At 37.8% G+C, this 18,310-nt stretch overlaps 1 protein-coding gene across 1 annotated transcript in view; it reads right to left on the bottom strand.

Annotated features, from left to right (window-relative positions):
• Positions 1-5,620: 5,620 nt before the first annotated feature.
• LOC129430368 (uncharacterized) overlaps positions 5,621-18,310 on the bottom strand; it is a 37,839-nt gene continuing 25,149 nt past the window's right edge. The window contains exons 6-7 of the mRNA XM_073875702.1: positions 17,765-17,884; positions 5,621-7,617 (exon numbers count right to left, since the gene is read on the bottom strand). Of these exons, the coding sequence (XP_073731803.1) occupies positions 7,144-7,617; positions 17,765-17,884 (594 nt within the window). The 3' untranslated portion in view covers positions 5,621-7,143. The remainder of the gene's footprint in view (positions 7,618-17,764; positions 17,885-18,310) is intronic.

Genomic DNA, 18,310 nt, shown 5'->3' with positions numbered 1-18,310 from the left:
ATTATGAAATATTTAATAAATGGTATTATAGAATACATGATAGTATTCCTTTTTAAGTAACTCATTTAAATCTTTAATCTTTCTAAATAAATGATAAACGTAACGTGATGAAAAACACAATAAGAAACACATAGAGGGAACAAACTTCGACAGAATACCGGACGTCTACTCGCAAAAGGTCTATATTATTTAGTTTATATAAATTTCCAAATAATTCCCATAAATTGCCTTAAGTTCCCATTAGGTTTCCAATTTGGAATATATCCAAAATTCCCCAGATTAAGTTTCCATTAAAAGTTTCCGGAAATTTAACGGAAACTTTTTGCCCCTTTGCAACCCTAATACAATGTTAACTAGGATTGGCTGCCAAACCTCCCTTCACATTGCAGTGATTTATGATCGCTGTCCCCCTCATCGTTAGAAAACAAAACATTTGTTATTTTCAACAAGGTATTTGTTCCAGAGTTCAGTTAAGCCACTAGACCCCCCTTCTCCAACTCTTACCCTGGAGGTCCGGAGCACTGCAGAGTTTAGCTCCAATCTTGATCAAACACACCTGAGCAAGCTTATCAAGGTCTTTATGATCACTAGAAAATCACAGGTGGGTAAGTTTGATTAGGGTTGGAGCTAAACTCTGCAGTGCTCCGGACCTCCAGGGTAAGATTTGAGGAACCCTGCGCTAGACCATTAAGTTAAAGGGACATTCCACTTTTTTTGAAAATATGCTAATTTTCCAGCTCCCCTAGAGTTAAACATTTGATTCTTACCGTTTTGGAATCCATTCAGCTGATCTCCAGGTCTGGCGGTACCACTTTTAGCATAGCTTAGCATAATCCATTGAATCTGATTAGACCAATAGCATCGCACTTAAAAAAAAACAAAGAGTTTTTTATATTTTTCCTATTTAAACTTGACTCTTCTGTAGTTACATCATGTACTAAGACCAACAGAAAATTAAAAGTTGCGATTTTCTAGGCAAATATGGTTAGGACTTTCCTCTAATTCTGGCGTAATAAGGACTTTGCTGATGTAACATATCTGCAGCAAGCATAGTGATATTACGCACTGCCCGAAAATAGTCCCCTAGCATGCTATTGAAAGAACTTTTTCAGCGTGTGGCCCCCCTTGTGTACGGTGCATTCCTTCGCGGCCCCCCAAATAAAATTTGCGACTAAAAACTGTTCTAAAACTCAACATTTTAGTAAAAAAAACATTAAATTATACAAAAAAGTAGTGTTTTTGGTTAGTAGCCTTATTTTTTTAGGTTTAATTACACAGAATTCATGATAAATTAATGTATTTATAAAACTGGGGCCCCCCTGGCACCATCTCGCGGCCCCCAGTTTGAAAACCACTGACCAAGGGGACTATTTGCAGGCAGTGCGTAATATCACCTGCTGTAGCCATGTTACATCAGCGAAGTCACTGATTATTACACCAGAATGAGAGTATAGTTCCTAGCCATATCTGCCTAGAAAATCGCAGCTTTTAATTTTCGGTCAGTCTTAGTAAATGATATAACCGCAGAAGAGTTAAGTTTTAAAAAGGAAAAATATAGAAACTCTTGTTATTTTGTTGCGCGATGCTAATGGTCTAATCAGATTCAATGGATTGTGCTAAGCTATGCTAAAAGTGCTAGTGCCGACCCGGAGATCAGCTGAACGGATTTCAAAACGGTAAGAATCAAATGTTTAACTCTAGGGGAGCTGAAAAATGAGCATGTTTTTTCAAAAAAAGTGGAGTGTTTCTTTAAGTTTCGCCCAGACGCGTAACTGCGACAACGCACGTGCATCCGATGAAAGCGTCTATATTCACCTACATACATGTATATTTTTGCATTCATGTATAATGCAACAACAACTTGATTTTTATATTTGTGTAAAAAGAACAATTCAACCATTCATAAGGTGCAACTTTATTAAAAAAAGTAAAAACAAATATTTATATGAACGATCTGGATCTGGATAGAAAACATTACAATCTTTTGCACAGAATAAACATATTTTTTCATACACCATAATCTGTGTTACACTTTGGGTGGACCACACATAAATTCATTTAAGCCATAGACATATGCTGGATAAGCAGTATTAATATGTACATCTAAACAAAGTACAAACCTTCCATTGCTTTTGAAAACACCAATACCAAAGGCTTTCTTTTATAATAAAGTTTCATTTCAGTATGCTGTATATACATGTGATTTGGTCAGTTTAAATGATCAGTTGGGGCAGCGTTATGTCCGGCACAGTTTAGCTCCAGCTCTAATAAAGCACATCTGAATAACTAATCAAGGACTACTAAATAGTTACCTGAAAACTACAGGTAGGCGAGATTTTACCAGGGTTGGAGCTAAAATCTGCAGGACATCGGCACTCAAGGACTGACGTTGCCTACCCCTGAATTAGGTGAATTAGATGCATCTGTGTCAATATATAATTTAAACATTTTATAGATATTTTATTTACATTTACCAATAAATTTCATACTTTGGCCGTGTCATTACAAACAGTTGGTAAACCATTAAACCCTTGTGCAATCTGTATCAAATCACACCCTGAAAGATTTCATCCTGCCATTCCCAATGGAAACAATGCACGCCTGCACCGCTGGTCCTTTCTCAGAAGCAAAAACATCAAAAGGACTGATCTGTACAAAGCAAACTCTGTGATTCGAGAGTAGGAGGACCTGCCAAGTTAAAGTGGAGCACACTTCCTCCCTCAACATGGCCAGCTTCATCTCAAGGACACACATTAATAATGATGGGGAGGGCCTGCAGTTACTCGAGACCGGAGCCCTGCTGTTTCGGACAAGTCCTTTACCAGATATGTGCTTTGTGCTCCCTGAGAAGAACCATGACCTCTCAGCAGCAGCCTGTGGCCTGTTTCGTGACCAGTACTTTGTACTTTTTGGCACTACGTCTTATAGTGTGAGGCACGGACGTATGAATTATACAATATTATATTCGACGCACCATAGAGAACAAGTTATCAGCATGCATCGCAAGCAAGGAAATAGCTGAACAAAACACTGGAATACGTGAATGGCAGTGATAGTAGCTTTCGAAGACATTGCTACAAGTGAAAACGAACTAACCAATACAGTTGTGTAAGAAAATAGAGTGCCGTAAAAATCTCTCATCTTGGTATATATCAAAACCCAACGCTTCTCACCACCGGTTGCATGGTGACGGATGAGGACAGTATCTTGGTTTATCCTTATTGAACTTTATCTATCCATCCCTGAGCTGATAATTTGGCCCTCTCATATACTCAATCCATTTCTGCTTTAGTCTCTGCATATGCAGTGCAATCCTTAACCATGCATTCAAGTTGTTGCGTCAACCTGATGGAGCTAGATGTTTAGGGATAATCCAGCAGAGGTTTCTCTATTGTGCTGTTATTTATCTTGATCCTAAATCCAACCTCCCATAATGGCATTGTTTACAATAGGATCAAGTCGCACAGACAGCCCAGAATATAAGAAGTCTTTCCAATAGACATTTACTAGTAACTGTAAACCTTGTGCTGTGTTTTCCTTGGACACTGTATCCACGAATGCCACTGTCAGCTAAGCTGAGCTGGGGAGTAGCGCTGGCATACACTGACCTGAGAACAGTGGATCGAGAGTGCACCCGGCCAAACCAGAAGCTTTCGTTGCCCTCCGTATTCACTTCAAAACGTTCCAGTTTAGTGACGCTACAAGCCTCATAAAGTCCCATGTTAACAATGGCCATTTAAAATGACATGTTAACTGCCTAGGCTGAGGCATCCATGTTTTTCTTTCTGCTTTTTTGTGGTCCGTTTTTTTCTTTTGGTGGAAAGATTGAGGCAAAAGTTCACTCTCAGTATTGCAAAAGTTGTCCAGCCTTGTAAAAAAAGAACGAAAAAGGAGTACTATATCACTAAATCTACCTGACACATCGGGCGGAGGTGGCATGCGATAGTCGAAATCACAAAATTAAAGTTGTGCAGAAATTTTAAGAGCTAATGCCCTTACATACTGTAAAGTGACATCAAAGCAAGCGGATTTCCACATATTGGGAACGCCCGCCATTTACACAAATCTACATATCCCCCACTCCTGAATGTTCATTTATTAAATATTTTGGCCAACGAATGCTTTGGCTACCGAAAACAGTACAGTACTTTCAGTACCTTCTTACTTTGTATTTTTGTCTTGTTTTCGGTAAAAATATCCAGAAATTCTTAAGTTAAGATGTACTTTCTTACATGGAGAAAAAATTAAATAAAGTTTACCATCGAGTGCGCACGCGAAACCACCACGCTCCAAAATTCCAGCGAAACCATCGCGCGCGATAGTCTCACTAGAATTCCAGAACGCGACAGCTTCACGTGCGCACTCGAAAATAAACTTCATTGAACATGGAACTATCGCCCGCGGAAATGAAACTATCGCCTGCATACGTAAAAGCGAAAGTTTCGCGTGCGCACGCGAAAGTTTCACATGTGCATGCTAAACTTTAAAAAAAATTCTGCACGTGAAGATTTCGCGTGAGCACATGAAAGTTTTACATGAGCACGTGAAACCAAACTTTAGATTTTCTTTACTCCAACGTCACCCCAGGGGCTCGGCACCCTCCTGATGAGCAAAATGACCCAGGAAAAAAAGTCCAGCTCTTAGATAAAAAATATAAACTTTAAGCAAATTAGTGCTTAAAACAAGCAAAAAATCTGCCAATGGAACAAGAAAAAATGTCTTGAAATAAGTTTACTTTTTTCATAAACACTTAATTCAAGAAAAATTTTTCCTATTCCATTGGCAGATTTTTTTTGCTCGTTTCAAGCACTAATTTGCTTAAAGTTTATATTTTTTATCTAAAAACTAGACTTATTTTCCCAGGTCACTCCGCTCATCAAGAAAACACCGAGCCCCCAAGGCGACATTGGAGCAAAAAAATCTAGGGGTGGTTTCCTGGACAGGGACCAGCTTAAACCAGGACTAGGCCTTAGTTTAATGAGGAAATATAAGTTTTAACAAACATGCCTTACTAAAAACAAAGTGCACTGATGTATTTTAAGATATGTCAGTGCAAGTTGTTGTCAGTTTGGACAGCTCTTACATTTATTTTAGTCTAGGACTAGTCTAATCCCTGTCCGGGAAACCGCCCCATAAAGTTCAGCTTCACGTGCTCATGTGAAACTTTCAAATTTTTTTGCTTGTTTTAAGCACAAATTCGCTTAAATTTTATATTTTTGTCTAAAAACTAGACTTATTTTCTTAATTTAAGAACTTTTTCATATCTTTACTGAAAACAAGACAAAAATACTAAGTAAGAGTCATTTTTGCAGTGTTCACCTCGTTTCACTATGTTAAAGGCATAGTTCACCCAAAAATGAATATTCTGTCATCATTTACTCATGCTGTCCTGTATTTATTCTGTTTAACATAAAAAATATTTTTTTCCTACTATGGAAGTGAATGGGTGCCATGAACTGTGTATTTATCAAAATATCTTCTTTTGTATTCAACAGAATAAAGAAACTCATACAGGTTTAAAACAACATGAGAGTACGTAAATGAGTACATTATTTTTATTTATGGGTGAACTATCCCTTAAAAAACATTTTTTAAAAACTCCACAATTTTTCACAAAATCCATTTGGGCATTCCTCAAGGTTATTTACGTACCGAAAATGATCACACAAAGTGTATCTACACCACCTAAGCTGTCACAGCGAACTTATAAAAGTTCAGATGTGCGTGTTAGGGTGTGGGGGTTCGGAAGTAAACCCAGTATTCGGTTGTTTCAGCTAAATCTTAGGTTAAAGGGAAAGTTCATCTAATAATGATAATTTTGTCATAATTTACTCATCATCACCTGAATGAGTTTTTATTCTGTTAAAGAGCACCTATTTCATTGCTAAAAATTTTTTATTTTGTGTATTTGGTATAATACAATGTCTTTGTGTGGTTTAAAAACACATTATTTTCCACATACCGTACATTTTTGTAGCTCCAGATTTCACTCTCTTCCTGAAACGCATGGATTTGAAAAGCTCTGTATCTCTGATTGGCCAGCTAATCTGTACGTTGTGATTGGTCTGAATACCTATGACGTCAGCCAGAAATGTGACGCTCCTTACTATGTTTGAAAGATTCGCTCACAATGCAATTCTGACAGAAGTTAACTTACAGGCTGTGAGTCCGAAGCGGGAGGAATTATGATAATGTCGGTCTTGTCTACATCACCAATCCCAGGAAGTAAACTGTTGCCTACAATCTGTGTGTTTGTTGTAGTCCAAGAAAAGAGATTCACGTTGGAGACGATAACTCGCGTCATCGTTTACTTTGAGGTTTGTAACTTTTGCATATCGCTAACATGTACTTATACACACTTAGGAAATATAAAACCGTGAATCGGACAATAGGTGCTCTTTAAACACAAAAGAAGATATTTTAATAAATAATGGTAAGCACACAGCTGACGGTACCCATCCATAGTAGGAAAAACAAATACTATGGAAACCAATGCGTATTGTTACTTTCATTAATCAAAATATCTTTTGTGTTCAACATAATAAAGAAACTCAAAGAGGTTTAGAACAACATGAGGGTGAGTAAATGATGACAAAATTATAATTTTTGGGTGAACTATCCCTTTAAGAGAACCAGTCAGGTGTGTTTGCAGAGCAGAGAGGAGTTAAGCTGATGTCTCATGTGATCCCTGTGTTTATGTGCTCACACAGCGGTGGTGCCGATTGGTTGACAAGATGGGGAGAGAGCGTGTTAATCCTGATTTCATATGATCAGAATATCATAACTATTAACTAGTTACTCCCCTGTGCTCTAGTGAATTCATTCTTTCAGTCTTGTTCATTGTGACCCTGCTGTAAACCAGCTCTAAAATTAGGGACGGCAGCATGGCGTAAAACCAGTTTAGATCCCTGGGTTTTGTGAGCACACCTGTTCTCTATAAACTGCGCAACCAGTTCAGTGTTTTATCCAATGTGAGTGTTTGCAACTGATTGTCCTCTCCTAAGGTAACAATAAATTTACATCTGGTTTTAAAAAACTATATACGTTGACGTGCATTTTTGGCAGCTGTACGCTGTTGGTATGTTTTCATGTGACAGACCAAAAGGGCTGCATTTTGTTCTTGTTCCCTCCATTTCAGAGTTTTTATAGACCCGTAACGTACATTTCCATGCCGTCATTAAAGGTAAAGATAGTGGTGGTGCTGGCCACGTTCGCACCTTGCTTCAAGTCACTGATATTCTCATAAAAGTTCTCGCAGGTCATGGCTCTCCCCGGACCCTGTGCCGGACCCCCGGCCTTCTTTTTAAGCTTGAGTGTGTTGCTGGCCAGCTTCTCTCGTTTACGGTGGGAATCGATGGTGGCATATGCTGGGTCCGAATCTAGTGCCATGCCCCGCGGCCACGTCTTCTCGCCCACCGGTTCATAGCAAGGCTCCTCCTGGGTGCAACTCCTCCCCCACGTCTCTTCCCCTGAGGCACCGCCGGCAGGCCACCCCTCGGAGCCCTGTTCCACCTCTTGGGACAGAGCAGAGCCCGTCGGCTTGCTATCCTCTTGGCTCTGACCCTGCTGATGTCTCTTCTTTAGGGTCTTACAAACAGTGGAGTACATGTCAGAGATCTGAGAAGAGAAAGAGAGAACCACAGAATGAGAAACAGTGAGGAGTGTGCCAAAGATCAGTTTTGCCAAAGTGGATTTCGTAATAATAACCGTTCTGTGGAACCGAGTCTCATGTTACAGTTCTAGCGCTGAGGGAGTTACAAAAAGTTTGAGATTTCAGAGCACAGAATAAGCAAACAGTTTGCTACCAAATACAAACAGATGTTCACTAGAAAAATTTAGCACACTATTTATTGTGACACAGGATTTTTACATTTTCTAGGACGTCTAAATGGTGCTTGCTTGAATTAAACTAAACGTAGTCACATTATGCACTCTATGCGTACACGCCTGTGTGGGAACAGCTTGAGTCGGAAACTGAGATGGCAGGCCAGAGCTCGACATTTTTGTAATGAAATATGCAATATCTAAATGCAGAACTTTTCAGTCATAAAAAACATCTGCAAGGCATGAAAGAGATTAAGCCTCAGACAAGAAAAAGTAACGCAAAAGTAACTAAAAAGTAACGTAAGTAACGCAATTAGTTACTTTTTTTGGGAGTAACTTAATATTGTAATGCATTACTTTTAAAAGTAACTTTCTCCAACACTGACTACTACACTAAAGCCCAGGGTATAGTTTTTTATATGTTCGCAAGCGTACATGCATGGTCAAACACAAAGCCTTGCAAAGCATAGTTTATTTAAATGCAATGCATCTCCTGGGCTACATACTAGATTCTCCTGTATGCGCATGCGTGACCTACACTGTAAAAAAAATCCTTTTACTGTGGGTTTACACCAAACGCGAAGCGTGCAATCGCATCACGTTGCTCGCTCTCGATTAATCGCGGGATTTAACTTCGTGTCATGCGAAATGTTTGCTGGAGTTGAATATTTTCAACTTGGGTGAAGAAGCATTTGAGGCGAATAGATTGTGTTTTCACCGCAAACGCGCCGCCCATATCGCGTCATTCGCATCACCCCACGCGAAGACGCATCTGATCGCGTCTTTGCATTGACTTTGTATGTAATCTACTCGCGCAAATCGTTAAACTCGCATCTGGTGTAAACCCACAATTACAATTGTATTTTTAAATTTTTAACAACATGAATTACCAAGTCATTTTAACTTTCTTGACTTGTGAGGAGTTTGCATAAATTAAAAAACTGTTGAATGAGCTTAAGTTATTACAACTTAATTTTTTTATAATTTATAGCAACTAGGCGAAACAGTTTAAATAACTTATTAATTCAAGCTTAATTAAACTAAAAAAAAACATTTAAGTGCCTCAAGGAATTTTTACAGTCTACGCATATAGTTATGCACAGTTAAAAAGATTCATCAGTGCGCGTAGACTGTACACGGACCAATGCGTGTGTGTACAAATGGAACTATACTTCTAGCTTAAACTAATGTTACTGTGTAAAATTTATGTATGCAATGTTAGCTACAAAATCCTTGAATTCTTGCCTGGCCCTGCCAGACCTTTCTTTGCACAGTGGTGATCCATGCTCGCCATCTCCCCTGATCTTTAGAAAACCAAAACATTTTTATTTTCGACAAGGTATTTTTTCCAGGGGTCAGTTTAGCTACTAGCCAGACTGATAAACAAACACAGACCGGAAGTTCACCTCGGGCCAGTCATGTAACTGTGGCAACGCACGCCACATATGCATCCAATAAAAATTACTGCTTCGGGGTTTCTAAAACTTTAACATACCCCCTTAAGCAGTCATTTGTAGTCTGTTTCATTGGATGCACATGCTTTGCCACAGTTAAAGTTTAAGAATAGTAATAAGGTTACACTTTAACCTTATGAGGTAAAAAAATTAAATAAAGACAACAGGACTTTTATTTCTAAAAGCCCTAGATACTATACTAGTGCCATATATATATATATATATATATATATATATATATATATATATATATATATATATATATATATATATATATATATATATATATATATATATATATATATATATATATATATATATATATATATAGCATATGCTTAACAAATTTATTAGAGCACCTGTCTATTTGTCTCAAAGACCACCCAAGATCATGTAGTGCTTTAATGTGGACTCTATTTTTAGTGTTTTACCATAAAAACGTGAACTGAATTCACATTTTTATACCCAAATTTAGGATGGCACAGTTCTCTCGGAAGTCAGAAATAATTCAAGCGTAACATCCAACCATTAAAACGAATTTTTCTATTTAGGACTGCAAGAAAATAACTGGAATTTGGGCATCTGAATAAAAAAATAATAAAGTGCTTTACTATTTGCCCTGCCGAGTAAATAAAAAAATTCATGGATAACACTAACTATATTTTAGCATACTGTGACTAAAGAGCTTACACATACTGCTGGATTAACCATTACAGAAAAATAAAAAAAATGTTTTTGGTAATCACCGATACTGTTCGTTTAGCGCAACTGTCCCATGCGGCAAAAATATATTTTTTTAAATATTAAAAAAAGACCACAAATATATTTGCTGAAATATATATTATGATATATAGTATAACATATTTTGGAATAGGTTTACAAAAATATAATTTTCAACAATATATTTTTTGACAATTTTTTTAAATATATATATTAAAATATATATTTTAAAGCATTTAAAATATATATTTAGCCCTCGATATATTTCAAATGAAGTAAATATGTTTGTCACATTGGAAGAAAAACTTTATATTACAAAACCTTTAAAAATAACAGGTTTGAATAGGTTTAAAATAAATATATTTTTTTAATTTCAAAAATATACTTTATAAAATTAGCCTAAAAAATTTTTTGGCCAATAATACATTTCTTGCCATATAGATGGTAAAATTACCCTTGCCCTTAAAATACATTTTGAAATATATGTTGATATATTACCGAGCCCCTAAGGTGACATTGGAGTAAAAAAATCTAAAGTTTAGTTTATTTGCTCACGTGAAATTTTTATGTGCTCACGCGAAACCTTGTGCAGAATTTTTTTTTAAAGTTTAGTTTAGCGTGCTCACGCGAAACTTTCGCGCGCGCACGTGAAAGCAAAAGTTTCACATGCGAACACGATAGTTTCATGTGAGCATGCGAAAGTTTCACGTGAGCACGCAAAACTAAACGCGGTAGTTTTACATGTGCACGTGAACGTTTTACGTGAGCACGTGATAGTTTCACGTGATAGTTTCTTGTGCGCACGCGAAACTAAGCTTTACTTAATTTTTGCTCAATGTCTCCTAAGGGGCTCCGGAATATATGAAGGTTAAAACTACATTTTCAAATTCAAACATATATTTAGGCTTTACATTCTACAAAATGTATTTAGCATATATTTAAAACATATTTTTGGCCAGAGAAATGTTTTTTTTTTTGCTGTATGGGGTTGCTCAAACCTTACATTGGGTGGTGGTTAAATAAATTAGCTAAACACTGTACAAAGTCTAAACCCCTATAAATGGTAAGTGCTTGTCAGAATATGTGTAAAGGTGTGTGGTTGTGTGTGTGTGGTAACAGGACTCGGCTTGCACATAGCAGAAACATGACCCACTTTGGCCGTGGCCGACGGAGTCAGTGTAAACGCTCTTATCATGCTGCAGAGAGCAGCAATGTTTCCTAACCTGCAGATAAGCCTGTTAAACTTTCACCAAAGCAACCCAGTAAGACGGCATTAAACCCGCTAACCACATAGGAGCCGATCTGGTGAAAACATTTCCCACAATCCTCGTTCATGTGTGATGCCAGCAAAGCCTAAGAGTATGAGATGCAGTGACAAGTCTAACTTGATGTCTGCGTGTGTGTTTGTCTGGGCTCAGATAACCTCATATGCCCTCTCTGTGGTAGATGACATTTAGCACTCACAGCTGAATGGCATGTGTAAAATCCCGGTGAAGAATTCGCCTCGGCTCTCCAAGTCACATATTGACCTTTATGGCATTCGTGTGTAAAGGCTTTGGGAAATGCTACAGTACAGATTGAGCTGTTGATATCACTATGTCTGTCCTGTTAAAGGGACAGTTCATCCCCCCAAAATTAAAATGCCATTATTCACCCGCCCTCATGTTACTGTAGAGCCACATGACTTGAGTGGAACACAAAAAGGAGATGTTAAAATATTCTGTCATTGTTTGACGTAAGCCATTAAATTAAAAATAATAAGGGAATTCTCGAATAAGGGAATACTTGATCCAAATATGTCATCCAGATGTACACAGTCTGAAACAAAGGTATAAAACAGTACCTTTTCTGTCGCTGGGGTGGTACCCTAAGGTTTTTATTTTGTACCTTTACAGGTATACTAAACATAATACAATGTTGGGTACATTACTGTACCTTAAAGGATTAGTCTATTTTCTTAAAAAAAAAAAATCCAGATAATTTACTCACCGCCATGTTATCCAAAATGTTGATGTCTTTCTTTGTTCAGTCGAGAAGAAATTATGTTTTTGAGGAAACATTCCAGCATTTTCTCATTTTAATGGACTTTAATGGACCCCAACACGTAACAGTTTTAATGCAGTTTAAAATTGCACTTTCAAAGGACTCTAAACGATTTCAAATGAGGCATAAGGGTCTTATCTAGTGAAACGATTGTCATTTTTGAAAATAAAAATAAAAAATATGCACTTTTAAACCACAACAGTTCTCGTCTTCCTCCGGTCCTGTAATGCACCAGGGCGACCTCACGTAATACATCATCATGTCAAAAGGTCACGAATGACGAATACGAAACTCCGCCCCAGTGTTTACGAGTGTGGAGAAAGAGGACCATTCCGACGTTGTTGTATATGGAATGATACTAATTAATGTCTTTGTGTCAGTTTATTATTTAAAATGGTCCGCAAATGTGTTTCATATATGTTACACGTGACCTTTCCATGGCATTACGCAATTACGTTAGGTTGCGCTGGCGCGTCACAGAACCGGAGATAGATGAGAAATTGTTGTTTAAAAGTGCATATTTTTTATTTTTTCTTATCAAAAATGACAATCATTTCACTAGATAAGACCCTTATTCCTCATTTGAGATCGTTTAGAGTCCTTTGAAACTGCAATTTTAAACTGAATTAAAACTGTTAAGTGTTTGGGTCCATTAAAGTCCATTAAAATGAGAAAAATCCTAGAATTTTTTCCTCAAAAAATAATTTCTTCTCGACTGAACAAAGAAAGGCATCAACATTTTGGATGACATGGTGGTGAAAATAGACTAATCCTTTAAGGATTTATTGTGTCCCTTTAAAGATACAGTTAACTGTTTTGTACCCCTAAAACTTAACAAAATTGTTCTTTAAGGTACACAATAGGTCCTTAGGGTATAATATTGTACCCCAAAAGGTACATTTCAGTGTGTCCATGTGTTACTCATAAAGGTAAAAAAATTAACTTTTGAGGGTACCCCCCCAGAAACAGAAAAGCTAAAGTTTTGTACTTTTTGGTACCATTATTTCTGACAGTGTACGACTTAATTTCTTCAAGTGAAAGCAAACAAGTAATTTTATATTAAAATGTTATCTTCTCATTTGGGCTTGACTTATTTCAAAAAGCTTTAAAGTAATCCTTGACTTTTAGTGAGTATAAATATAGCGCACGGGGCTAATAAAACAATCTGTTTTAGTAAATAATAAAATGTTTTAGTTTTACTTTGTTTTACTTGCTGAATATTTAATCATTGTTTAAATTGACATACATAAAAAAAGCCAAGCTAATATAAAATATGTAATAAATGAATATTAAAAATGAGGCTATTAATAGAATGTGCTTTGGTGGGCACCATGTTGGAGAGCACTGATGTAATGTGTCTTCTGAAGGGAAACAACACATTTAAGAGAGAAAAAGATTCATATTTTGAGCTTATTTAGAGATTGATATCCATATCTATTGAAAAAATACAGAACAGCACATCAGTAAATTCAACTGTGGCGGCACATTGATGACATCAAATCTGATTGGTTCTCGCATTTCAAGACAAAACATGCATAGGCTATTCCTGCAAAGTAGAGATACACAAAAAAACAATTAGATTTGATGTTATTGACATGCAGCCACACTTGCATTTAGTCATGTGTGTGCTTTTTGGAGCTTCGCCATGTTGACCCCAATATATGAAGAAGATAACACAAAAACATTTTGTGTTTAACTAAACACATCTGGGATCGCATAATGTAAGTAAATTATGAAAAATTTGGGGTGAACTATTCCTTTAGACCAGGGATGGGCAACTTCGGTCCTGGAGGGCCGGTGTCCTACAGAGTTTAGCTCCAACTTGCCTCAGCACACCTGCCGAAAAGGTTCTAGTATGCCTAGTAAGACATTAACTGGCTGCTGTAGGTGTGTTTAATTATGGTTAGAGCTAAACTCTGCAGGACGCCGGCCCTCCAGGACCGAAGTTGCCCATCCCTGATTTAGACAATGGCAGGATTTTGGATGTACTATTACTTTAAAGGGACAGTTTACCCCAAAATGAAAATTCTGTCATCATTAACTCACTCTCATGTTGTTTCAAACCTTTATAAATGTCTTTGTTCTGATGAACACAAAGGAAGATATTTTCAGTTTGTAAGAAGTCCCATAGTTGAAAAAAGAATACTATGGAAGTGAATGGGGCTCATGATTGATCGGTTTGGTTACAAACATTCCACAAAATATCTTCCATCTAAACAACAAAAAAATGAATACAGGTTTGTAACAACATGAGAGCGAGTAAATAATGACAGAATTTAAATTTTTGGGTGAACTATCCCTTTAACAGCTGTAACGTTCACACCGTTTTTTGGCTGTGCTGTAATATGAAGGCCGTGGCATGAGGACGAGCATGTGTCTGTACTCAGGCTAACTCTGACCTCAATGTCTGTTTGATGTAGTGCTTAAAACTCCCAAATGTATCCGAGCCCATCTGATGTCTTCGACTTTTCATTGTCGAACATTGTTTACAGAGTTGTGCGGCACGTTGCAGAGAACAAGAGGAAATCACGACGACAGGGGTTTCAAAACTCCTCTGCAGCTGTTGAGAAAGCCTTGAGGTTTTTTCCTTCCTCTTATGCTCTCTCTCTTTCTCTCTCTCTCTCTCTCTCTCTCTCTCATTCTCTGTCTTTTACCCCCCTACTTCAGATCACTTCTATGACTTGTAGCATACATACATGTGTAAACACATCTACTGTCAGGTGTGCTTGTATTAAAATGGTAATTATTATACAGTATATTTATTTGGTAAATGTACTGTTTGGAAAATTGAAATAACTTACATGACTTAATTGCAATGATAATTTGTCTGAATCTGATTTTTGGAAAGTCAATAAGCACTTAAAATTTTAAGAAATTATTTATTCAGTTAACTGTAACGACATACTATGTTTTTAAAGGTAGGGTATCAAATTTTGAAAAATGCTAACGGTGGCCGCCTAGCAATGAAATCACGATCCAACCCTCAAGTCAAATCGCCATCCAAAGTCACGCCTCTTTTAAAACACATAAACATGCACAGATCAGACGGTCACATCTCATGTCTCATTCACCAATGAGAAAACTTTGCAGTACAAAGTGAATAACATTACCAAAATAACCAACATAAACAACTGGTTTACATCAGAATTAGTTAAAGCACACTTTCGGTTGTGTAGACGTAGTAACTATATCGTTACGCTAATCCGTAAACTAACACAAATTTAATAAGCAACACAATAGCCTCTTTCACACAGTAATTCTGGTAAATTACCATGAATTTACCAGAATGAATTTACCAGTAAATACAAAAATGTGCTGTTCACACATGCAGTGACGTTCCGTCTTTTTACCAGTAAGACATCATTCACACATCAGTATCAAAATACCAATAAACTCGGAGAGAAAGCGGAAGTTACTTGTGGCGCGCGGCCGGCGAGCCCTGTCCGTGTCGTATTTATAAATGGCGGGTTATGACTTAATATCCACGGTCCGTATTTTGTTGTTTTCACATCTGTGGCAAACGGTCGCAAAGTTGCTCGTGACCAAACAACATTGCGTTAGGCGGCGTCAAACGGAACCTGTGCGTTTGCACATTAGGCTTCACAGATGGTGTGCTAAGGACGTCGGCAATTTGGCAATTAGATGGTAAGCTGTTTTAAACAACTTTGGTGAAGAAATGTGGATGTTAACTTCAGGTGTGCTCGACTTTAAGCAACATGTGTGTGGAAACGTCCGTAAACAGTCTGGGGGAAACCGCGTCACCTGTATAAAAAACTTTCTGATTGGCCCGATCTGTCAGCGCGGTCTGACGTCGTCCGTTCTAAATGCCGGTTATGCTATATTTTTCGTTCACACACAGCGCTTACCGGTAAATTACCGTTAATCTTACAACCTGTCTTACTGGTAAATTGGGAGCACTGATTTACCGGAAAGGTTCTGTTCACACATGACATGTTAACTGCAATTTACCAGTAAATTACCAGTAAAGACTGTATGTGTGAAAGGGACTAATGTTTCATCAAAGTAGAATATCTGAATCCATCTCAACACAAACATATCGCGTACCTACCTTACCACAATAAACAGTGCAACGACCCTTTCAGACTCTTTGCCTCCTGCAGCTGTTTCATCTCGTGGTAAAGCAGTAAAGTTACCGATGTTCATTTGGGTTTTTGCTCTTTGCTGCTCCAGGCAGTTTTTGCTGTTGTTGTTATAAAAGATGTCTTTCGTTTTGTGCCTCCTGTGTAGGTTGTCAATTCAGCAGAAAAGTTTGCTGTTCTCGCTGTTTACAGGCAGGAGGTGAGCGCACGTGAACGCGTCGATGACGTATGGTGTCTGCGTGAACCGGCTGCACGGTGGCATTCAAATTACGCTTACGGATGAGGGACAAAAAAGGCAACGTCCGTTCGGACCGAGATCTATGATTGGTTGAACATTTTTTGGTCCTACACCTTTCACAGATGACATAAATTTCTGCAAATACATTTAAACAACTAAACATAGTGATTGCTATCAGGATGTGAGGAGACTTTTAACCAGCATAACTAAAAATGTTTCTGGATCAAATCATGCTAGACATTTTAATACATATCACAAAATTGTGACCCTGTCTATTGATTTTAATCTTTGACATGATCTTACTCAGTCAATAAAAGATATCAAGGTCATATTTCACTGAATGTTCTTTACATTATTCATAATACATCATTATTATATAATTAACAATCATATAGGAAGATTTTATGTAGAAAACAGTAAAACACAAAATTGTACAATTCTGTTATTCTCATATTCGGTTCCCTCTCCCAATCTAAGTCTATGGTATTAAGCATGAGCAATAGTAACGGCAGGGCTTGTCTTAGCAAGAATCACTAATAAATCCATATGCAATATAATGTGTTAAGTGATGTGAAGCAGATTTTGTGTTACGCCCATACACTTTATGATATGAAACTGGGCGTGTCTAGACAGGAGAAGGAATGAGTAGTGAAGTATATTCAGGTTATGATTTTTTTGCATACTTATCACCATTGCCAAAGTGTTAGTAACAATGGTTACATGGCTATTTTGGTGTAAGCATTTTTTGGTTAACTTTCCTAAGAAAGAATCCGCCTTCATGACAGCCTGAACCTAAGGGAGTTCAGCTCACTATAACACTACTGACCAACACGCCTAAGTTAAGTAAACAAAGTTTATTAGTACATCTTACTGAGGCAGATAAAAAAACGAATGTTTGCGGTGTAGAGTAGACCTAATGTGTGCCGTAAAACATTTCGACTGGCCATTGGAAGTTGACCCCGAGTTTTTCAGACTGTCCAGATCTCCACCCGCTCCCTCCCTATCTCCCAAACACCAACTCTGAACTGACAGTCAATAAGCACAGTCCAAAGACCTTTGACCTGCCCTGTTAGTTATGCCATTACACGCCAGCGACAGATAGAGGGGAGAGAGTCAAAAGCCTAAACTTTCTCTTTTGTCCTCTGTCATAATCTGTCATACGCCCCCACCCCAGTGGGCTTCACCCTTCTCACTTCCTGTGCAAGAGAACGCTCTTTATCAGCACACAACAGACCGAAAGAGGTCCAAAATGTACACAAGTGGTCTTGAGTTTTAGGGGTCAGAGGTCAAAGCCTGAAACTTGATCCCTATATGGAACCCTATAAACTGATGTCATGACCCCGTCTGCAGTACTGAAATAGCAAGGGTCCGTCCGGAGAGTTTACCTCCACGGCAGTGGGATGACTGTGGCCGTTCTCCAGAGGAGGAACTCCTGGCACGACGATTTCATCTTCTTCTGGTGGTTTCCAAATGTACTGCTCGCCGTTGCCCATGAAGACTGCCTCCTGTTGGCCAGAGCAAGAACACACAGGCTGGTTAGACTTAAAGGGGTCATATCATGAAAATCTGACTTTTTCATGTTTAAGTGCTATAATTGGGTCCCCAGTGCTTCTATCAACCTAGAAAATGTGAATAAGATCAACCCAATAACTTAGTTCTGATAAACCATTCTCTGCAAAAAATGTAAAAAATTAGGTAATTCAGATTTCGCCTCTATTGTGACATACAAAGCTAGTCTTATTACAATAATACCACCCCTTAATCTGCACTGTCCAACCACAGCACTGCCATTTAGTTCAGAGAGAAAGAGAGATAGAAAAAAGTTGACAGCCCAATTGAGTTTTAATTTCAACAAACCACCATCATTGTGATCAGTGTTTGCATTTGTTTGCATTTCATCGGCTCATTTGCATTTAAAAGGACACACCCAA

Source organism: Misgurnus anguillicaudatus, chromosome 13, assembly GCF_027580225.2.
Source record: "Misgurnus anguillicaudatus chromosome 13, ASM2758022v2, whole genome shotgun sequence".
Classification (NCBI taxonomy): domain Eukaryota; kingdom Metazoa; phylum Chordata; class Actinopteri; order Cypriniformes; family Cobitidae; genus Misgurnus; species Misgurnus anguillicaudatus.
Note: the sequence above shows the minus strand (reverse complement) of the source record. Positions and strands in the feature narration are given on the sequence as shown.